Below are 23,825 nucleotides of genomic sequence, written 5' to 3' on the forward strand. Positions count from 1 at the left end.
CCAGTTTAAAGTGCACCCGTTCCATTGGCTGGAGAGCTGTGCTGATGCCGAGGGTCTGAGGACAGAAGACTGTGCAGAGCCAGCGCTGTAGCCCCCAGGCGTAGTTGGTCACCTTACAGTGGGCGCCCCCGGTCACTGAAGGGAGGGCTAGAGGGCACAAGTCAATGCACATCAACCCCTAGTCTTCATTTTTATCATCATGGGGGGGTGGTGGTGTGTGTATCCCATTGATGTCACAACTCCACCTTTAAGAAACACAACGTATTATTCCCTTACATATTTATTGAGCATTTACGGTATTTTTGACACAATTCTAGGTGCTGGGATACAAAACTGAACAAAGATAAAAATCCCTGCCCCTGTGGAGCTTACATTCTAGGAAGAGGTTGGGAGGTGAGGGAAGACACACAATACGTATGAGAAAATTCAGCACGTAAGTACAGGCAGAGCTCGGACATACCGCGGGCTCGGCTCCAGACCACCAAATAAAGTGAGTAGTGCAATAAAGCAAGTCACACGGATTTTTTGGTTTCCCAGTGCATAAAAAAGTGATGTTTACACTAGACTGCAGTCTATAAGTGTGCAATAGCATTGTGTCTAAAAAAAGTGATTAAAAAATCCTTTCTTGCTAAAAAGTAGTTAACCATCATCTGAGTTGTCAGCGAGATGTAATCTTTTTGCTGGTAGAGGGTTTCAAAGATTGTGAGAACTATCAAAATATGTAGCACAGAGTCACAAAGTGAGCAAGTGCTGTTGGAAAAATGGCACAGACAGACGTGCTCAACAGAGGGTTGCCACAGACCTTCAGTTTGTAAAAACCGCAATTATCTGTGAAGCGCAATAAAACGAGGTCTACCTGTAAGTTTGTTAGAGGAGCTTTAGAAAAACGATGCAGAGCAAAGGTAATAAGGTGTGTAGGGGCCTTAGTTAAGGGGGCAGACTGCAAATCCAGGCAGAGTGGTTAGGACAGGTCACTGAGAAGGTGACATATGTTAAAACAAGGGTCAGGCTTGGCAGCACTAAAACTTCTGTCAGCATTTGTTCAACATACAAGGTCTCGAACTGCCTTCACAAAGGGCATTTCAAGTGACATTGCCGAGCTGGGCCAGTACCAGAAGCCATCACAGTCCTACCTAGACCTACTCCTTTGGCCCAGATGATTAAACCTTGATGCCTGGGCAAAAAAAGTTACTTAAGAATAATGAGTAAAATAAAAATATAGATACTTGTGTAATAAAGTACTACTATGTGACAAGCCCTGTTTTAAGTACTTAATATATTTACTTTGACTCAGTAAAAAAAAACACCCTTTTTTTCTTACAGAAACTGTTACAGAGAGAGAAGAGTATAATAAATCCCTACATACCCATTACTCTGCTTTAGCAACTACTGACCTCCTGCTATTCCTGCTTCATCCGCCACTTTCCTTTAGGAGTCGGTCAAGGATGGAGAATTTTGAAACAATCACAGGCATCCTATCCATCTCACCCATAAAGACTTCAGTCCATGCTCTGAGAGAACCATTTTTCAAAACAATACCACTACCACACCCAGTAAAATTAACAATCCCTTACTATCATCTAACGCCTCCTCCATTTTTAGTTTTCCCTATTTGTCTAAAAAGAAACCCCAAAACAGTTAATCTTTTTACAGTTGGTTTGATCTAATCAGGAGCCAAGTGAAATCCACAGCACTGGGAAATATGTCTCTTAGACCTCTTTATCATAGCTCTCCCTCTTCTTTTTTTTTCCCCCCTTATTCTGAATTCGGTTGGCTATATCCTCCCAGCATCATTTATCCTGTTCCTGTGAGCTGTATACTTTGTAAACTGCTGATTACAGCTGGCGGCTACATGGGTTGAGGTTCAACGTTTCTGGGGGGAGGCAAGATACTTTCTAGGTTCTGTGAACCTCTTTTCACATCACTGCAGGAACACCAAGGGGTCTGACTGTTCCATCTTTAATGACTGAGTTCAGGTTCACCAGCCTGATCCAGCCCTTACCAAGCTCCCCGTAGCTCTCCTCAGTGTCCTTCACAATAACTCCACGAGGCAGGCACTACTCTTTATCTCCATGTGCTTGTGGCATTTGCCTACTTAATGGGGTCAGGGCCTCAGACCCAGAAACATCCAACCCCACAACAGGGCTTTTCCTACTCTTCTCCATCCTGAAACACTGCCCCCAGTGCCGTCTGGAACCCACGTGGGGTCAGACACCAGCAAGAAGCCTCGTATCCTCAACATCTCCTCTGAGGGTTCCCCTCTCCTTGCCCCATTTAAACCCTGGCTCTCCAGAGGGCACTGACGTCGTCAGACACCCCTCACCTCCCCACAACGTTACAGAAGTCCACGTCACCCCTCTGCCAGCCCACTGAAGATTCAGGCATGTCACTCACGGACACTCTAAAACTAGGCCCTGTCCTAACACAGATGGTCCTTCCAAAACCCTGGCCTCAGTTCCTTGACCTAAGCCTCTGACGCTCCCCTATGCAGCCACTCACGCCCACGGCTGTAGCGCAGATGCTACCCACAAGGGCGACCCCCATGCGTATTTTAAACAGCCCATCCTCTGCCTGCCCGTCTCTCCAGCTGCTGCACTTGGACCCCAAGGACCCACCACTTTTTCACTGACAAGTTTATGACTCCAAGACAGCTATGCAGAAAATGTGTAAAGGTTAAAATTTCACCCCGAGATGATTAAGTTGCTCGGCCTTAAAATTATCAAGGTGCATTGATAAGAGGGGTAGAAAGCTCTCAGAGAGCTAGAAATAGCTGTGCTCACACACAGATGATGCCCTTGCCATTCTGGGAGAAAAGGAGAGAGAGAAAGGATTTTGTGGGTGTGTGGCTATTCCAGGCGGTACGAGGGCCACCTCCTCATGACCGCGGCCTGCCAGCAGTCAAAGCAGGATGTGGAGTGACACAGAAAATGAAGGAAAGCTGAAAACCAAAAATTCCACGAGTTCAGGTCTTCATTCTCCGAGTTCAAGCCCAGAGGTTCCCACAGCACTACCAACCGCGACTAAGATCTCTGGAGAACACAGACGCGAGAAAGGTATCTTTTCCTTCGGAAACTAGCTTAAATGATTTCAGACACAACACTATCATTTCCCCTGGAGCACTAATAAAAGCCCTGATTTCCAAGGCAACACAAACCCAAAGGATATGGAAGTTAAAAACTCCAACCAAAATGGATTAGGAATGTAATAACCTAATCCAATTCAAGAGACAGAACATGGAGAGCTCTTGTTTTATGATCACCAATGGTTGAAAATCTTAGCCATCTGATGTGGTCACAGGAAATCTTCACAGGAGACTATACCTTGAGGAGCAGGATTTGCTTTACCTGCTGATTCATGTGACCTTTTCATCATCAAAAAGTAAACCCCGAAAGTCAAAGTCAAGCTCTGAATGAATGTTCCTGGTCTTTACTTGTATGTGTATAAACAACTAAAAATTAGAAAATCTGTCAAGCTCTTGAAAACCAAAAGGATTTTTAGAAATGTCAACATTCAGAGTCCATGACATTTGAGATGTCCTTCAAGTGAATTTCTACCAGCTTCCAGAAGAACTTCTTCATCTCTTCATTTTGAGCCAAAAGGTTAATGAAATCATAGCCACAAAACAGGACAGGCCTGCAACCAAGAAACAACAAGCTGCTTGCACAGAATTCAACAGAAACCCATGAAAAGGAGAGCTCTTCTCCAACAAGTCTTAGTACCAAACTACAAAGTTCTTCAACCGATTGAGTCCATCTTCATCAAGGAGTAGAGAAAGCTGAAGAAAACGTGGTCAGCCCCAAACGTGGATTCGCATTTGATCAGACCTAGGCAGCCAGCTGCCACTCTGCCCACCTCTTCACTCCAAGGCCAGGCTCAAATGCTGGAGCTCCTGGGCCAGGGGAAGTTCTGTTCCTAAACTGCTTCATCAGAGGAAGAATAAGTAGAGCCGCAGAGGAAATAGCTGTGATTTCGTGCTTCAACGAATTCATCCAGATTCCTCACAGTAAACTTTTAGAAACACCTGCATTTTTTGAAGGGATTAGAAAATCAACAAAATAGGACAGAAAATCAGATACATCAACAACTGACAAAATGATGTCCCAGCCTTTGGATCAAGAGACCCCAAAGCTCATCTCTCCAAATGGAAAGTCACTGCACAACCAATAATCCAGGGACGCTAAAACCTGTCAACTGCTCAAAATTCTATTGCAGTCAAAGCCAGAAAGTAGCCCTGTTAAGTTGGCCTACAAAGAGGCTCCTTCTTCCAGACCTCCTGGCAAGAAACCAACAAGGGAAACGGTTTCAGACCAGTTTGGCAAGAATGCTACCAGTGGTTCCCACTCAGCCACAGCTACAGCCCAGAATCCAGACAGGGAAACAGCCACGTCAGCAAGCTGTCAGAAAAAGGCGCCTCAAATGAGAATCTCCCTACAGTCCCAAGTCTTGGCACGGCACAAGCCACTTCTTCCTGGCAGCAGGTAATGAGTGTCCATCCTGCCGACACCGCTTTTGCCCAGTGAAACTGAATCCAAGCCTAGTGATTGCATTCGATTCACCGAAGATGGCACTGAGGACCCCGACCACCTGATTCCAACACGCCTGGCTGGAGGTAAGACCCACCCCATGAGAGAACCGGGGGGTCCTGAAGATGGATCCCCCAAGGTGTACTGGACTGCTCAGACTCCTTTTTTGTTTTCTCTTTGGTTGTGTTAACTGTAGAATATTTTAGAGGACATACAATTGTGTTTCACTGAAATTATACTTCATATTTTGAACTTTTTTCAAGTCAGGAAGAGAGGCTATTATGAACATAATAAATTTGACTTAAAACTTTGAAAGCTCAATTGACCCCGCCCCTCCTTCAATAACCCACAGATTCTCAAACAAGCAGGTGCAAGCTTCAGTTTAAGGGAAACTAGGTTTATCTACGGAAATTGCCTTTGATTCAAGGACTAAAATCGGCATTTCTCATGGCACATCCAGTTCACCGTGCCTGCTTTACCTAGAATCCAACCGCTTCTCTCCATGTCCACTGCTACCATCCTGGACCGAGCCTCCGACACCTGTCGCGTGGGTTACCACGGTACATACCCAGCCGCCTGCCAGCCCCCATCCATCTCCTAGTCAATTCTCCCTGGAAGCCACAGGGATCGCGACCCTTTCAAAACAGAAGTCAGATTATACCATTCCTCTGCTCAAAACCTTCCAGGCACATACCACCACCTGATCTAAGCTGCTACTTCCCCCCCGTGGTTATGATGCTCTAGCTCCCTGTTTCTGGAACATTTCAGACACACTTCTGCCTCAGAGCCTTTGCACTTGCTGTTTGCTTTGCCTGTAATGCTCTTCTCTCCCGATATGCACATGACTCACATCCTTCAAGTATTTGCCCAAATATGGCCTCTCAGTGTGGCCTGTTTTAAACCTGCACTCTCCCACCGCCCCAGACATTCTCTTCTCTACATTATTTCTCCCCCCCACCCCGGAATATATTACCTGCTGATAGACTATTTTTTACTTATTTTGTTTCAATGCCTTGTCTTCCTATTAAAACGCAAACCAGCTGAAGGTAGTGACTTTTGTCTGCTTTATCCAGTAGACCCGCCCCTCCTTCAATAACCCACTGATTCTCAAAGAAGCAGGTACAAGCTTCGGTTTAAGGGAAACTAGGTTTATCTATGGAAATTGCTTTTGATTTACTGCTATATCCCTCGCACCTAAAATACTCAAATATTTGATGAATGAATGAACAGGTCTCATAGTTGAACGTGAAATAGCTTATAAACTAGGAGGTCCTAGCTCAAAAAAGAATATGAAAGATGAAGAGTAAATTCATTGTAAATAATCATCAATACACATAGAACAAAGTTGCGATGAACGATTATATCAACAACTGAATTCTCTAAATCAGTGAAACCCCCTTTTATAGAAACTGTGGCCTTATAATCAAATGATTTCAGATGGGTCTTTGGCACGTACAAACAAAGCAAAAACAATTTGCCCAAGTTTGTCCAAAGTGCCTTTACATGAATGCTCAATACATTTAAACAGTTACGACGCTTCAAAAACCACATTGCAGGAGAAAATATATACAAAAGTAAAATTGTATGAAGTTCTTCATTAAAATAGTAGCTTAAACAATCCTCTATCAATACCATACAGAGCTAGGGACTAGACCTAGACACTAGAGCTTAGAGCTTTTTACATAATTACACGAAAACATGTGAATCTGTCCACATGGACATTGCAGTAATAACCATTCAGTTAAAATCAATAACCCATCCTCCAGATGCAGCTCAGAGAGCAGGTGATGGGAAATCACTGTACATCATACAATTCTGGTTCTATTTGCCCCTTTTCGTCCTGGCTGTCTTCTCCTTTCTTTTTTTCACATGTTTAGGAACTTTGTTTTTTCTTTTCTCTCTCTGGGCTTCCTTGACCATCTTTTTTCTTTCCTGTAAAAACAAAAAGTAAAAAAATTTGCGAATTTCATTCATTCTGAGTATTCATATTATTATTACAACTATATTTTTAAACAAATTAATTAATTAATTAATTTTTGGCTGCGTTGGGTCTTCGTTGCTGCACGCGGGCTTTCTCTAGTTGCGGCGAGCGGGGGCTACTCTTCATTGTGGTGCACGGGCTTCTCATTGCGGTGGCTTCTCTTGTTGCAGAGCACGGGCTCTAGGGCGCACGGGCTTCAGTAGTTGTGGCACATGGACTCTAGAGCGCAGGCTCAGTAGTTGTGGCGCACGGGCTTAGTTGCTCCGCGGCATGTGGGATCTTCCCGGACCAGAGATCGAACCTGTGTCCCCAGCATCGGCAGGTGGATTCTTAACCACTGCGCCACCAGGGAAGCCCCACAACTAAATTTTAAAATATATGTAAAAAGATAAAAAGTGAGCATCACAGAAAAAAAAAACTGAAAATGATAATGGCTTGGTGGTAGAATTTGGGATGAAAATTTTCTTTAAGATTTCTTAATAGAAATTTGAAGATAGCCAAAGAGAACGTGCGCTAGGGAGTTGGGTATGCCTCTCAGAAGTCTTGGAACCCTCACTCTAGAAGGTTTAAAGGATCAGGCTAAGACTAAAGAGTAACAGTTAGCCACCATGGATTGTTTCATCAGTAGCATCTCCTATGTCCACGGCCAGGAGTGGTAGCAACAGAGATTCTGGAAACAGGGAGCTGGGCTGTAACCCCCCTGAAATGGTTCTTTGGTACTTCACCATGGGGCAACTCCAGCATCATTTGTTCTTCAAGTGCATGACAATCACTTTCCATCAATGCACTGAAACTAGTGTGCCCTCTCTCGAGGCAGCGCCCTCGGAGCTCCTAGCAGAAGCCCAATCTCTAGCTGATGTTACCACCAAAAAGCAAAGTTCACGCTTGGGAGCTAAAACTTCAGGTGGAGGGACTTACTGACCAATGTGTTCAGCAACTGTGATCCAGATACCTGAGCAGAGAGCCTTGAGGGGCTGTGCCGTCGTATTGACAAACAAGGGGATGTAAGTTCGTGGCTAACCTTTTTATCAACTTCAAGGTCAGCGGTGGGCTTCCTGGAGCAGGCGTTGTCTCCCTGCTCTTCAGAGTCTGTGTCAGAACACTGAGAGCTTCTGGCATCTTCTGAATCAGAACAAGTCTTTTCCTTAACTTGACTTTCCTTAATTTGACTTTCTAGGAGTGCAGGGACCTTGAAAATATCACAGGACCATGTTATTCTAAACCAGTCAGTTATCTATTGGTATTAAATGTGTTAATGCCAAAAATCAGATTTCAGCCTTACAGACAGACTTTGAAAAATGACATCCTGTATTGAAACATCAAAACGATGGCATCAATGTCAGGGAGGAAGCCTGAAGTAGCCGTTCCAGGACGGCTCAAGGACGTACCCAAACGCAGGGACTGGGGCTTCACTGGGTGACCTAGATCAACAACAGGACTGTTCTACCTCCTGCAGGAAATCAGGAGGGTTGAGCCGGGATTTGGAAAGATGTGAAATACACATAGAAGTAAAAAGTGAAGTTATTTGGATAACTTTACAGTGGATTTCCTACGAATTAAATTTCATTTAACACTTGTTGATCCAATCAAGAGGGAAGACAATATTTAAACAAGAGAAACACTCATTTTTTCCCCTGAAATTTAGCAGTTTTTTAATTAACTAACTAATTAATTAATTAATTAAATTTTTTGGCCGCGTTGGGTCTTTGTTGCTGTGCACGGGCTTTCTCTAGTTGCAGTGAGCAGGGGCTACTCTTTGTCGTGGTGCACAGACTTCTTATTGCGGTGGCTTCTCTTGTTGCAGAGCACAGGCTCTAGGCGCACAGGCTTCAGTAGTTGTGGCACACGGGCTCAGTAGTTGTGGCTCGCGGGCTCTAGAGCGCAGGCTCAGTAGTTGTGGCACACGGGCTTAGCTGCTCTGCGGCATGTGGGATCTTCGCGGACCAGGGCTCAAACCCGTGTCCCCTGCATTGGCGGGCGGATTCTTAACCACTGCGCCACCAGAGAAGTCCAAATTTAGCAGTTTTTAAAGCAGCAGGAAGCATTTTTAAAACCATGAGGTTTTCTCTTCATAAGAAAAAACCAGGTCTTTAAAAGGCGATTGTACAGAAAGGCTTTCCAGCCAGTTACAGCAGAATCTTCCTGCTCTGGAATTCAAAGCACACCTACCCCATCACACCTGCTGCATAAAACCCAGAATTCTCCTAGTCCAATTCTTCCCGCAAAAAAAACACACTCAATTTTCAGAATGTAAACCGTGATCCTTCATATTCAAGGCTTTCATTAAGAATATTAAAAGAAGTGGGACTTCCCTGGTGGCCCAGTGATTAAGAATCCGCCTTCCAATGCAGGGGACGTGGGTTCAATCCCTGGTCGGGGAACTAAGATCCCACATGCCGCGGAGCAACTAAGCCTGCATGCCACAACTGCTGAGCTCACGCGCCTCAACCAGAGAGCCCACGTGCTGCAAACTACAGAGCCCATGCTCCCTGGAGCCCACGCCACAACAAAAGATCCCACATGCTGCAACTAAGAACCGACGCGGCCAAATCAATCAATATTTTTTAAAAAAAAAGAATATTAAAAGAAGAACTACCTTTATTATTGCTTAAATAAGAATCAATCCCTGCCGTTTGAAAATGTTAAGACAAAACAAAGTTGCTTTAAGAAAAGAACACTACAGGAATCTGCACTGCGAGACAGCACGACTAGCCCTTCGACAGCCTGTGCGCTGGGATGAGACCAGATCTCACTGTTGCTTTAAGTTGGTTGTAGAAACATCAACAAGCACACGGTTATTTGTTAATAACTTCACAAATGAAGACCAGGATACAAAAAGAATCGATGCCTCAGCTACAACAACAGAGCAATTCAGGGGCAGAATGAAGAATAAACCACCATTTCCACATTTCAGTCTCACGGTTAAGAAGAATGAACATAAAAAGGGCATTTCTGAAAATGCCCATGGACTTTGAAAGCATCTATACTAGTAACATTACACCACTGTTAATTTAATAATACCTGACATGAAATTTTATATCCTTTGAAAGAGTTTTCAAGTAAATGAACAGTAACACATGTTCTGCATACCTTCTGAACTCCTGACAAATCCTTCTTCAGTCCCGTGACAGTTTGGTATAGAATCTTGAAACCAAAGAGAAAAAAACAAGAATTAACATAAAACTGGACACGGAAGTACCCTGCAATACTAAGAAAGAACACTGTGGGCTAAATGATACCTTGTGTGATTATAAAAAGGTGCCTAACATTTATCTCATGGGACACAGAGTGTGTAGCATGGGTGTGGTTCTCACCCACAGGCACAGCAGGCGTCAGCAGACTCTGGCCCACAGGCCGAATCTGACCTGTGGCCTGGTGGTTTTTAAGGATAAACAGTTGCAATCAATTTGATGATAGAAAGCCCTAACTCTGAATCTCAACTAAATGTAATGTTTTCTCCTCCCCCCCACGTAACTCCATTCTTCTCTCATTAGTAGACCTGCATCATGAAAAGCTGTATGTTTTCAATTGTTATTAAAGTATTTTTAATTTCATCAAAAATTTGGGGGAAGTTTTTTCTCTCTTGTTATATAACAACCCACATAATAGCCTCAATTTTGCTTCTTGGCCTGCGAGGCCTTAAATATTTACTATCTGGCCCTTTAGCAGAAAAAAATTTTCCAGACTCTGAAACATATATGTTAGTGGAGCTAGTATAATAACCATTGATAGCCTAGACTTCTACACAAATCTTCCTTTTCCTGCAATTATAGACTGTTGGACTCATTCAAGTGTGTCATTTCCTTTCACAAAGACCAGGGGATTGATTCCCTTTACAAGCAATGTGCCCAGAGGGTTTGCTTGATGTGAAGGGAATGAGCCGTCGCACTAGCTTAGAGGCCAACACTCGAGACCGCAGGTCTGGGCCGGCAGCTTCCGCAGTGAGCTTACTTGCTGAAGACAAACCAGCGACTCACGTTGTCCTGCTGGGCGTTCATGGCCATGTCCTCTTCCTTCAATTTCATCATTATATCCATATCCCTCTCGCAATTCTTCACTTCATTCAAGGTTCTAGGAATATAAGCTCGCTTAAACACCTAACAGACGCAGAGGAAAAGTAAAATGGAGACTTATTCACATACTTCTCCCGTGCACTCACCATCCTCACCCCGTCAAGTCACAGAGGAGTTTATCACCATCGTCGCCCTCAGCGCTGATACACGGCTACCCTTAGAATAACACTTCTCTCCCCTCGTCCGCGTTCCATAAAGCCTTTCCGATGGCAGAGAAAGGGGCTGCCGCGAGCAAGCACTGCCTGCCTATGCCTAACAAAGGAAGAGGTTCCTTCACGGGTGCGTCATCTACCCTGCGCCACAGCTGACGTGTACGGGGTATCTTATCTTCACCCATCACACCGCACACGACAGCTGTGAGGATTATTATTATTTTTCAAAAGCCTACTGTGGATCACCTTCACAAAAAAATATACACTGACTCCCAAGATTTTAAAAAAGTCTTCCTTTTTACCAAACACGAGTCTTTAAAATCTACAGCGTTACTGAAAGCAACATTTAAATCACTTAAAAATTCACATTAGCGAACTGAAACAGGCTTTTCCTTCTTGAATCACGTCCTCCAAGGGGTTCTGTAAAAATGTTCTCCACGCAGGACAAGGGGCTAACAGGTCACTGAGTGGAAGGATGTAATGGGATGTAAGTTACACAACCTCATGCAGCTGAATCGTGTAACATGTTACGTCTCAAGGAAATATCATCATTTAAAAAAACTGTTTATCTATTAAAATTAAGATCATGCCCCAGCAACATAAAAAAAAAGACTTCAAGACACAAGTGTTTCCTAAGTCAGTAAACAGATAATACATCTTACCTCTTCATCCACATGATCTTGGCTGGACATTTCCTCCTTGGTCCTTTGAGATGCTATTTCCATGGCCTTGGAAAGAAAACAAAAATCACTTTCCTTTACGTTCAATCCACAGAAGACACATCCATTCCCCAGTTTTAGTGGAAAGCTGTTCTAGTCTCTCTGGGTACCACGCCTTCACACTCCGTGTCCTCCAGTGGTACAGGTTAGCTCTCCACGGTAGAACTCACCAAAAAGGGTGCCATTGAACCCAGAAGTCAACAGAATAAATCAAACTCGTTTAGCCTCAGGGCATCCCTAGACTCTTCCTCAAGAGTAATACTGCTTGGACTAATTTTTAAACGATTAGCAAAAATATTTATTAAAGGAAAACTGACACCGAAAGAATGAAGGAACCATTCCTCAATTCTTAAGCTGTCCACGAAGGGGATCACAGAGGAGCAGGAGGGTCCTCTCACCTTGAGTCCATGGCTCTCACGCTGCCGCACGACAGACCCCCAAAGAAAGCTCTTTGAGCAAACGATGACTGACACTAAGAAGGTGACAAAGATTCTATAGATTCTTTTGGCTTGTAAAACTGAAGATTTGTTCTCTAATCTATTTAGAATACATAGAGGAAAGCAAACAACAGTGGTACTAGAGTTTTTTAAGTTCACACACTAAAATTAGTGCTAAAGAGTTTAAGAATAAAAGTGATGGGATATCTACTTATTCAATTAACGTGATTATTTCCTCCGTGCCAGGTACTGACTAGCTACCAGTGATACAGAAAACTCTTGTCCCTTAAGAGTTCATAGTCTAGCAGAGGGTGACAAAATTAAAAAGAACTTAATGTGATAAGAAGGATACAGTGTGACTACTTCCGTTACAGAGTTAGATAATACAGAAAATATACCTATGGAAACAATGATTTCTGCCTGATTTCCCCTCGAGAGCTTTCTGAATTGAGCTTTGAAGTTCACTAGGCAGAGCAAGACGAGCAAAGGTAGAAACGGGAAGGCATTCCAGGGAAAGGGGAGAGTGTGAAAAGGTGGGATGAACCTGAACACCTGTTCAGGGGCCATGTGTTCAGTATTCTACGATTGAGAGGCAACAAAAGTAAAAACAGATAAACTGGACATCAAAACTAAAAACCTCTGTGCATCCAAGGGTGTGGTCAACAGAGTGAAAAGGCAGCCCATGGAATGGGAGAAAACATTTGCAAATCATATATCTGACAAGGGGTTAATAATCTCCTAAATATATAAAGAACTTCTATAATTCAACAACAAAAAAACAATCTAATTAAAAAATGGGCACACCTGAATAGACATTTCTCCAAAGACATACAAATGGCCACCAAGCACATGAAAAGATGCTCAACATCACTAATCATTAGGAAAATGTCAATCAAAATTGCAAGACCCCACCTCCCACCCATCAGCTACTCAAAAAACAAAACAGAAAATAAAACCAGAAAATAATGAGTGTTGGTGAGGATGTAAGAACGTGGAGAAACTGGAACCCATGCAGCCTGCTGGTGACAGTGTAAAATGGTGCAGCCACTAAGGAAAACGGTAGGGCGGTTCCTCAAAAACTAAAGGTAGAATGACCATATTATCCAGCAATCCCACTTGCGGGTATACACCCAAAAGAACTGAAAGCAGGGTCTTGAAGAGATATTTGCACACCCATGTTCACAGCAGCGTTATTCACAACAGCCAACATGTAGAAGCAACCCAAGTATCCATCAAGGGATGAACAGATAAACAAAATGTGGTCTATACACACAATGGAAGATTATTCAACCTTCAAAAGGAAGGAAATCCGGTGTCAAGCTACACCATGGATGAACCTTCAGGACATTATGCTCAGTGAAATAAGTCAGCCAAAGAAAGACAAATACTGTATGATTCCACTTATACGAGGTACCTAGAGTAGGTGTCATACACATAAAGCAGAAGGGCCTTGGGAAAGGGAGGGACCGCGAGTTAGTGTTGAATGGGGACACAATTTGTTTTACAAGATGCAGAAAGTTCCATGGATGGATGGTGGTAACGGACACACAATAGTGTACTTAATGCCACTGAACCATACACTTAAAAACGGTTAAAATGGGAAATTTTATGCTGTGTATATTTTACCACAATTTTAAAAGGTCTGTGATGCAAAAAGCCCTCTGAGAAACAAGGGAAACGAATTAATGACCCAAAGCTAACAGGTTTCTTACTATACATTCACGAATTTGACAGCCTGTGTATCTTGCTGATGGTTAAAAGTCAAGAAACCTGGCTTTACCATTGGCTTTTTACTACAGCTTGATTCCCCATCTGTGAAATCAGGAGACAGTCTCTGGAAGCTGTCACGATGAACAAAAGTCATGCCTAGCCCTGAGTCCCTCAGAAGTGCACTCGCTACTGCTATTGTCTGTTCCTCCCGTCCCGGCCCCGCCTCACCTTTGCCAGATACGCGTCCACGTTCTCGTGTGTAACTGACGGATCCGTGACGAATTCAAAGAGCTCTCGCACAGTCATCACGGCGACCCCGTGCTTCAGAAAGAAATCTGTCACAGGAGGACATTCGTGAGAGCTTTGCGAGGGAAGAGGCTGTTAATCCAACCCCTTCATAGAGAAACAAAGAGATAAAAATACCCCATGACCCACACTGGTGTCAGTGTCACTGCATCAAACGATTTAGGGCCAAGATTCTCTACCCACGGTTTACCAGAGTGAGAAGCACCGCCGCAAACAAGTTGGGGGACGATCCCAGCGTCCACTCACCGTTGACGTTGGCGCAGTCCTTCCTCAAGAACTCCAAGGCATGCGGGTGGTCATGCTCCACGGACTGAGAAACGTCAATGACGCACACGCCTCCGCCCTGGTACCTGCGGGCCAGGCGCGCCGGGGGTGAGCCGCCCGCTGCCTCCAGGCTGGCATGAGGGCCGGGCACGCGGGGCCCGGGCGCACCGCGGCTCGCCCACACTCTTGTTTAAACGTTTCTACTTTAGTAGCAACGGAAAGAACTAATAAAATGAACGAGGTGGGTAAGGAGAAGAGCCACTTTGACTAACAAGAGATGAAAACTGAGAAAATTTCCCAGGTCCTTTACCCCTGCTAACGATCAGGGTGGTCAATTCTGTGCCTGAGGCCACCAAAGGCAGGGAACACATCCTATCCTGTGACCCTGTGGAAGCCAACTCTACAACTGGAGAATTTAGCAGGACTTCTTGGACGGGGATTTAGTTCATTTCCCCAAAGGAAAGGTGGCTACTGGGAGGTGCGTGTGGGCCACACACTCACAGCATGTTGAATTCACTGAGATCCGCGTGCACGAGCCTGGCGTCCTGGTACATTCTCCTCATGTACTCGATCACCTGCACATACAACTCCCGAGCCTTGGATTCTGATAACTGGACGTTTTTCAAGAGTGGCGCTGGCCTTGAACAAAAATAAAGTGAACAGCTCAGATAAACGGACCCAGAACAAGTCTTCTTGCTTCCTAACATTGTTACCCGTTCTTTTCTTCTATCAATCATCACTGAACAATGTGCTTCGCTCCAGAGATACGGTTCTATCAATAAAAAGCTGTCCACAAACAGATGCTTTCCCAGCTGACTGTATGAGACATTCCCCAAAAAACAAGGTGAGCTTTGTTATTCTGAAGCATCTTGGGACTTAAAAACAGCAGAACAAATGAGTAACTCTATGCACTAATAGAGTGGGAAAGATTCATTAAAAATATTACAAGACGCAAGGAGCTATTTAAATGGGAAATATTCACATGTTGGATAATTCAAAGCACTTAAAAATACAGTTCTGGGCGTGTAATTATTAGGCCTCCTACACACTCACATGTCGTCTTTGCCAATGAAACCCATGACGAGAACATGACTTCGTAGCAGGATAGGTTCTGGGCACGGGATCTCCGCTGTCTTTAGCCTGTGATATGAAAACAGATAAACGGACAAATGAAAAGCTGAAACAAATCATCTAAAGCACCTAATCTAAAACAACTTACAATAGCTGCAGTGCACAAGACTAGCAGTGCTGTGAGGAAACAGCACCCAGGCCTCTCGACTGTATTATTTTATTTCATAAATTCTAAGGCACCCGTGATTTTAAGCGGCACCATTACACGTCACCAAGAATGGCAAAACACCAGCAATTCAACTATGACATCCCATAGCCTCCATGGCATAGTTCGATGCCAGAGATGTCAAACCGTGAAGAAATGGGCGCCTTAGAACCGATGAAATACAGCAGATATGTTTGCAATTATCTTTTGAGTTGATCAGTGTGAACAATGATGAATAAAAATAGTGGACTCATAGCCAGTCGCAAACTGAGCATAAGATTTCAGAAGGACTTTCAAAACAAGTGAACTTTGTTGAATACTACTAAAATATCCAACGTATGGCACCTATGTATAGTATATAAAAAGTTAAAAGATATTTGAAAGAGAGAGAAAAAACCTTCCAATTTAAAACTTCAATTGAGGAAACTTGATCTCAGATGCCTTTACTTGATACAAACGTGCCAATGCAAACAAAGAATATATAAATGTGTCCAAAATGGGACTGAAGAAGAGGAAACTACGATAAAGAGCTTAGGGCCTAACAAAATTGCCTAAAACTCCAACACCTATTAAAAAAATGACACATTATTCTCACCACCTGATTGTGTCACTTCCCTGCTTCAAATCCTGTAATGGCTCTTTATCATCCTCAGTATAAATTCTAAACCTTTTCACATGGCTCCCAAGGCTTTTCACATGACCCAGCCTTGCAGAATAAATGTGAGTCGGGGCAAAATTCTCCTGTAATGGGTTCGTAAAACAGGAGAGAGAAGGTAGCTCCTATTTGCTTGGAAATGCGTTTCCTCTGCTCACCTCTGCAGATCTAACGGAGCTCTGCAAGACCCTATCTTTGGACAGAATCACACCAGGACCTGCTGGGAGGAAAGCTCTGAGGCTGACATGCGGACGTAGCACAGACACACACACCCCAGACAGTCACCTGATTAAGTTCCTCATTTCCTTTTCTGCCCATGTTTTCACCATTTTTCTGGGGTTGCCTTTACAGTAGCCATGACGAAACCTTGAATGAGAAAAATATTTGCTATTTCGATCGTTCCATTATTCTAGCTTTTATTTTTAGGATATAGAAGTCAAGCCACCTGGGGAAAAAAAAAAAAAACACCTGAGCTCACCTGAATTCCCCACTGACATACTTATCCCGGTCTTTGAACACCAAAATAGAAGTTTTATAAATTTTGATTGCTCTGCTCTCTCCATTTGTTGTGCGAGCATGATATACATTAGCCTATTTTAAGTCAAAAACAAAGAATATTAAGTTTGTGTTAAATAACTATAAGTAATATTTTACTTTTGCAATCTATGTGAGTCTATCCTCAAAGGTTAAAAAAAAAAAAAAAAGTCAAGTGAACTGAAATTCTGTGCATAAGTAACACCATCCTCTTTTGAATATGTGAATTAAAATATAAAACATCACACCAAAAGGTACAGTAAATACACCTCCAACTCACATGTATAGTAAAGGCCAATTTAAACACATGTGAGACAGACATAGAAAACAAACTTACAGTTACCGAAGGGGAAAGGTGGGGAAGAGGGGGATAAATTAGGAATTTGGGATTAACAGATACACACTACTATATATAAAACAGATAACCAACAAGTACCTACTGTAGAGCACAGGGAACTCTACTCGATATTTTTAATAACCTATATGGGAAAAGAAACTGGAAAAGTATATATATATAAAAATATATATAAATATATGTGTGTGTATATATAAAACTGAATCACTCTGCTGTACACCTGAAACTAGGACAACATTGAAAATCAACTATACTTCAATAAAAAATAAATTAATTAATTGAAAAAATAGGTCTTCAAATTAAATAAATATACACACACATACATATATACACACACGTGAAAAGTGTTTTCAAACATTTTTGTATTTCAAGTACGTGGAAAATATCTGAAGACATTCTTACATCTCATGATTTATAAAGTGAATTTTACTGCTTCCCACAGAATGAGATGCTAATAGAAAAACAGCATGCCATATATAAAGAAAACAATGAGAAGGATATTTGTTGGCTAACAGAAACTAGACCATGACCCCCTGTCCCAGCAGTAACCGTCTGACCATCTGAACTCACTGTTGGGCATACCTGGACGGACTCCATGACCCAGGACCAAAGTCCTTACATGCACAACTTCCTACCCGGCCATAAACATTAATAAAGCCATTTAAAAAAATTTTTTATTGGAGTATAGTTGATTTACAATGTTGTGTTAGTTTCTACTGTACAGCAAAGTGATTCAGTTATACATATACATATATTCACTCTTTTTAGATTCTTTTCCCATATAGGTCATTACAGAGTATTGAGTAGAGTTCCCTGTGCTATACAGCAGGTCCTTATTAGTTATCTATTTTATACAGCATGTAATAAAGCCATTTTTAAGAAATGGCACTGATTAAACTATCCTGGCTTGTATATGGGGTTTTTGTTTTTCCTTTTCTTTTTAAAGGCACAATTTATTTACTAAGTGCCTTAGTTTCATCTGGTTTCTGAAATCAGAAAACATGAAAGCATCAGGCAACCCAAGAATCGCTCACTTCTTTTCCTGTGCTAATGCAGCCATTGATCTCTGATATGACTCCTCTCGTCAACATCTTGAACAATATCATTCGTGTTCTGGGATCCAACACCTAAAAAGAAATGCAAGAAATACCAAGTTCAGAGAGTACCAAATATTTCTCACTGAAGCGTTAGACAAGAAACTGAAGAGCAAAGGCCCTATGCAATCCAGCTCGACGAAAGAAGAGTCACTACTGCGGTGCTTTTGTTCACTCTCATTTTTAGTGAATAAAATGTGAGGTGAGACCAAAGGAACCAAAGAGACAAGAAACCAGCAAGTTCACTCAGTCGTGGCAATCAAAGGCTACCAAGTCCAAGTGAAGCGGAAACTGACTCTAGACCAATGTTAGCTAACAGAAATACAATCAAACCAGAGGAAATTGTCTTTTCCAGTCATCAGTAGACAGGTGAAATTAATCTGAATAGATTTTATCTAACCCAATACATCCAAAACATTATCATTTCAATATGTAATCAATATAAAAAGTTATTAGGGGGGCTTCCCTGGTGGTGCAGTGGTTGAGAATCCGCCTGCCAATGCAGGGGACACGGGTTCGAGCCCTGGTCTGGGAAGATCCCACATGCCGCGGAGCAACTGGGCCCGTGAGCCACAACTACTGAGCCTGCGCGTCTGGAGCCTGTGCTCCGCAACGAGAGGCCGCGACTGTGAGAGGCCCGCGCACCGCGATGAAGAGTGGCCCCCGCTTGCCGCAACTAGAGAAAGCCCTCGCACAGGAACGAAGACCCAACACAGCCGAAAATAAATAAGTAAATAAATAAATAAAGGAGTTCCTTTAAAAAAAAAAAAGTTATTAGGGAGAGATTTAACACTGTTTTTTACACGAACCCTTCAAAACCTGGTGTGCGTGTGCATTTCTAGCACGTTGCAAGTCACGCTAGCCGCACCGCACAAGCTCCGTGGCGGCTGCACTGGATAAGAAGCTTTAAAGCGGCAACGAGCATCCTACAGTTCACAAGTCAAATCAGCCACAGCCTGTGTTTCTATAGCCTGCAAGCTGAAAATGGTTTTTAATTTTAAAACCATTTATTAAAGGGACTTCCCTGGTGGCACAGTGGTTAAGAATCCGCTTGCCAATGCAGGGGACACGGTTCAAGCCCTGGTCTGGGAAGATCCCACATCTAAGCCCGGGAGCCACAACTACTGAGCCCGCGTGCCACAGCTACTGAAGCCCTGGTGCCTGGAGCCCGTGCGCCACAACAAAGAGAAGCCCCTGCAATGAAGAGTGGCCCCTGCTCGCCGCAACTAGAGAAAGCCCACGCGCAGCAACGAAGACCCAACGCAGCCAAAAATAAATAAGTAAAAAAAAAAAAAATTATTAAACAAAATTGTAGCCCACAATGCCTAAAGTATTTATTATTTAGCCCTTTAAAGAAAGAGTTCGCAGACCCCTGCTAGAGATGAGTAGATCAGGGAAAGGCTCTCCTTCAAAGTCAGAGCAGTCCATCTTGAGTACAGAGGACCCTCAAATTCTCTTCAACAAACAGAAGGCAACGAATTTAAAGCCTGAGGCTGTTCACACGTGAAACTGAGGCAGCCGCACATGTACGTGCAATTCCCAGGGCCAGCGCCAGCAGCTCCCTGGGCGCAGGCAGCCCTCCAGCTCCTGGCAGGGGACAGTGAAAGTGACCAGAACTAACTATAGTTCAGGGCCTACCCTTCAACGAGGTGGCTGTGGTCGCACAAGAAACCTAAGGTTAACAGAAACAAAACAACCTTGTAAGACTGGAGGACTGAAAGCGAGCTACAACCAGGGCAAGTAGAGCAGCATGAAAGGAAAGTGAGTAAAGAGGCAGGAACTGCCGCTCCTTCTCCGCGTGCAGGTAAACAGAGGGCATGTAAGCTGGGTGAGTAGGAATCTGCGTAGAGACCTGGGCTTCTGCAGGATCGCTGGGGAGCCAAGCGAGAGGCCCAGGAAGGGGAAATGGGCCCAAACAGCTGAAAACAAAATAGGGGAAGAGAAATAGGAGAGGCAAGTCAACTTACAAATATACATATATATATATATATTTTTTTTTTTTTTAAATAAATTTATTTATTTATTTTTGGCTGTGTTGGGTCTTCGTTTCTGTGCGAGGGCTTTCTCCAGTTGCGGCGAGCGGGGGCCACTCTTCAACGCGGTGCGTGGGCCTCTCACTGTCGCAGCCTCTCGTTGTGGAGCACAGGCTCCAGACGCGCAGGCTCAGTAATTGTGGCTCACGGGCCCAGTTGCTCCAAGGCATGTGGGATCTTCCCAGACCAGGGCTCGAACCCGCGTCCCCTGCATTAGCAGGCAGATTCTCAACCACTGCACCACCAGGGAAGCCCACAAATGTATATTTTTAAAAGACAGTTTAAGACTCAAGATATACACTCTTCTTCAAAATTAATTTCCCAAGAGAAAAAGGATTTCAGGGTCTTTGAAAAATGAAAGCTGCCTCAACTCTCTGAGTTGGACCACACTTCGCTCTCAATCACAAAAGAGAATACACAAAATAAATAAGTTAGAGGATGACAAAGACACAGATCCCAGACCTGACCTGCTCCTGCCAGACTGAAGGTGGAATTCTTCATTTGCACAAATGGGTTGGAGCTCAGGTTGGGATGGAGGTGGATAGAATGGGTGCTTGTGTCTTAAACCAAGAACCTGTAGGGCGAAGAGGCTACTATCCGAAACGTGTTTGTGCTTATGTGTACGGTCGGGGAGGGTGGTAGGCAGCAGAAGCAATGTTCTGACCTGTTTTATCACTCTCTTCACAACAAAAATCTGGGCCAATCCTAATACCCAATTACAACCCTCTACATGTGGGAAAATCAGGGGCTGATTTTTCCCCATTCTTGAATAAAGAATAAAACAAGCATAACTTCTAAACCAAGTAAGGGATTCTAATTGAAAATTTGAAGGCATTATCTGTCTACCTCTCTCTCTCTCACACACACACACGCTTTGTGGGTGATACCTGACTCACCACCTGGGAAGGCTCACAAAATCCCTGCAGACCTTGTTTAAGACAAAAGAAAAGATTTCTGGTCTTATAGTCAATTCTGCTTCCCCCTAGAAGATGAAAGCATTGCGTGGTGGTTTCACAGGGCCACAGAAGCAGGGCATGATTCTAATTTATCTATTAATAGTCCTATTAGAAATAAAGCAAAATGTAGCTCTCTAAACTCAAAGAAGGAGCAGTTTTACATAGAAGCAGTTCTAGGTGACATTAGCATTAAGCAAGAAGGATGAAAGCAAATTACAACTCAAAGACAGAAGAAATGCTACTTTAAAATAAGAGCTTGCAACACATTTCAACTGTACCTGTTCTACAGTTGCTCTGTCCGCCTTATCTTTGATGCGATACCTAAGGCAGAACCAAAAAAACAGAAGTGACATTCAAAATTCAGAGAAGCCAAAATCAAAAGTTTCTAAATGTACATCGTTCCATGAAATTCCTACGCAGGTAGTTCCTTTAATAACACGCTTCACGACCTCATCATAGTTTCATCACTTTGTGAAACTTCATTTCCCCTTAATAAGCAATTCAGTTCCCTAGGGCAAAAGGAGCATATCTGCAGTAAGAAAAAAAAAAATGCCATCCATGTTTCAGAAGCATTAAATAAGTAGAGCAGTGGGATAGAGTGAACTATGTCAGAAAAAAGAAAACATCAAGTCTGTAACTACTGTCCTTAGACCTTTAATGATTATATTAGTATAGAATTAAAGTCATATACAAGGCTTTCTCTTTAGAGTCCTTTTCTACAAAGACACAAGTTTTTATCATTTCAAGACAGTTAGTGCATTAAAACGCAGGCTCTGATGGCTTCGGCTCACACTAAGCGACTCAATTCACAGACTAACCTAAACTATTAAAGATTCAAACAGACACTTAAATAAGAAATGCTGTTTCTCAAAAAGCTGGTATCCCTTGGGCATAACAATAAACTAGAAGAAAACTGGTTTTTAAGTTCAGTTCTAACACTGCCATTTATATCATCTTAGTGTCACTTTCTATAATATATTTTTTTTTTTTTTTGAACCAAAAGTAAAAATACTTTAATGAGGAAGAAGGTCTTTTTTCTTTTTTTTTTTAACATCTTTATTGAAGTATAATTGCTTTACAATGGTGTGTTAGTTTCTGCTTTATAACAAAGTGAATCAGCTATACATATTCATTTATCCCCATATCTCTTCCCTCTTATGTCTCCCTCCCTCCCACCCTCCCTATCCCACCCCTCTAGGTGGTCACAAAGCACCGAGCTGATCTCCCTGTGCTACGCGGCTGCTTCCCACTAGCTATCTATTTTACATTTGGTAGTGTATATATGTCCATGACACTCTCTCACCCTGTCACATCTCACCCCTCCCCCTCCCCATATCCTCAAGTCCATTCTTTAGTAGGTCTGTGTCTTTATTCCCATCTTGCCACTAGGTTCTTCATGTCCTTTTTTTTTTTTTTCCTTAGATTCCATATATATGTGTTAGCATACTGTATTTGTTTTTCTCTTTCTGACTTACTTCACTCTGTATGACAGACTCTAACTCCATCCACCTCATTACAAATACCTCCATTTCATTTCTTTTTATGGCTGAGTAATATTCCACTGTATATATGTGCCACATCTTCTTTATCCATTCATCCGATGATGGACACTTTGGTTGCTTCCATGTCCTGGCTATTGTAAATACAGCTGCAATGAACATTTTGGTACATGACTCTTTTTGACCTATGGTTTTCTCAGGGTATATGCCCAGTAGTGGGATTGCTGGGTCGTATGGTAGTTCTATTTTTAGTTTTTTAAGGAACCTCCATACTGTTCTCCATAGTGGCTGTATCAATTTACATTCCCACCAACAGTGCAAGAGTGTTCCCTTTTCTCCACACCCTCTCCAGCATTTATTGTTTCTAGATTTTTTGATGATGGCCATTCTGACCGGTGTGAGATGATACCTCATTGTAGTTTTGATTTGCATTTCTCTAATGATTAAGGATGTTAAGCATTCTTTCATGTGTCTGTTGGCCATCTGTATATCTTCTTTGGAGAAATGTCTGTTTAGGTCTTCTGCCCATTTTTGGATTGGGTTGTTTGTTTTTTTGTTATTGAGCTGCATGAGCTGCTTGTAAATCTTGGAGATTAATCCTTTGTCAGTTGCTTCATTTGCAAATATTTTCTCCCATTCTGAGGGTTGTCTTTTGGTCTTGTTTATGGTTTCCTTTGCTGTGCAAAAGCTTTTAAGTTTCATTAGGTCCCATTTGTTTATTTGTGTTTTTATTTCCATTTCTCTAGGAGCTGGGTCAAAAAGGATCTTGCTGCGATTTATGTCATAGTGTTCTGCCTTCTATAATATATTGTTAATGCCTTAGAGCCATTAGCAATAGGAGGTTAGCCAGATCCTAAACATTTGGCTTTGAGAACAGAGTTGTAAATGAAAACTGTTCTCTGTTGTATCACTATTTAGTTTTAAATCTGCCCTTAAATTTTTAAAAATATTCCATGGAAGGGAACAATTCTTAATAAGTTCTAAAAAGGGAACATTTTCATACTCTAACATTCTAGTTTAAACTGTAACGTACAAACACTGTTCCCCTCCTGAGAGGACATACGTGAATTTCACAAGATTATAGTTTTAGCACAGATTTCTTAAGAAAACTCATTTAATATTTTCAACCTACAAAGGCATAGAATACCCTCATTTAAACTTAAAAAAAAAAAAAAAAAAGAATTGGTTCAGGTACACAAAGGAACATCCTTTGCAAAAGAATTATGACAAAGACGCTACTAATTTGTCTAGAATTAGT

General features: G+C 42.6%; 1 protein-coding gene across 1 annotated transcript in view; it reads right to left on the reverse strand.

Annotated features, from left to right (window-relative positions):
• Positions 1 to 264: 264 nt before the first annotated feature.
• RIOK1 (RIO kinase 1) overlaps positions 265 to 23,825 on the reverse strand; it is a 30,489-nt gene continuing 6,928 nt past the window's right edge. Inside the window, exons 5-17 of the mRNA XM_068559449.1 lie at positions 21,347 to 21,389; positions 18,020 to 18,112; positions 16,575 to 16,687; positions 16,382 to 16,462; positions 15,219 to 15,305; positions 14,667 to 14,804; positions 14,148 to 14,251; positions 13,824 to 13,930; positions 11,392 to 11,457; positions 10,482 to 10,601; positions 9,595 to 9,648; positions 7,526 to 7,693; positions 265 to 6,455 (exon numbers count right to left, since the gene is read on the reverse strand). Of these exons, the coding sequence (XP_068415550.1) occupies positions 6,345 to 6,455; positions 7,526 to 7,693; positions 9,595 to 9,648; positions 10,482 to 10,601; positions 11,392 to 11,457; positions 13,824 to 13,930; positions 14,148 to 14,251; positions 14,667 to 14,804; positions 15,219 to 15,305; positions 16,382 to 16,462; positions 16,575 to 16,687; positions 18,020 to 18,112; positions 21,347 to 21,389 (1,285 nt within the window). The 3' untranslated portion in view covers positions 265 to 6,344. The remainder of the gene's footprint in view (positions 6,456 to 7,525; positions 7,694 to 9,594; positions 9,649 to 10,481; positions 10,602 to 11,391; positions 11,458 to 13,823; positions 13,931 to 14,147; positions 14,252 to 14,666; positions 14,805 to 15,218; positions 15,306 to 16,381; positions 16,463 to 16,574; positions 16,688 to 18,019; positions 18,113 to 21,346; positions 21,390 to 23,825) is intronic.

This window comes from Eschrichtius robustus, chromosome 12 (assembly GCF_028021215.1).
Source record: "Eschrichtius robustus isolate mEscRob2 chromosome 12, mEscRob2.pri, whole genome shotgun sequence".
NCBI lineage: Eukaryota > Metazoa > Chordata > Mammalia > Artiodactyla > Eschrichtiidae > Eschrichtius > Eschrichtius robustus.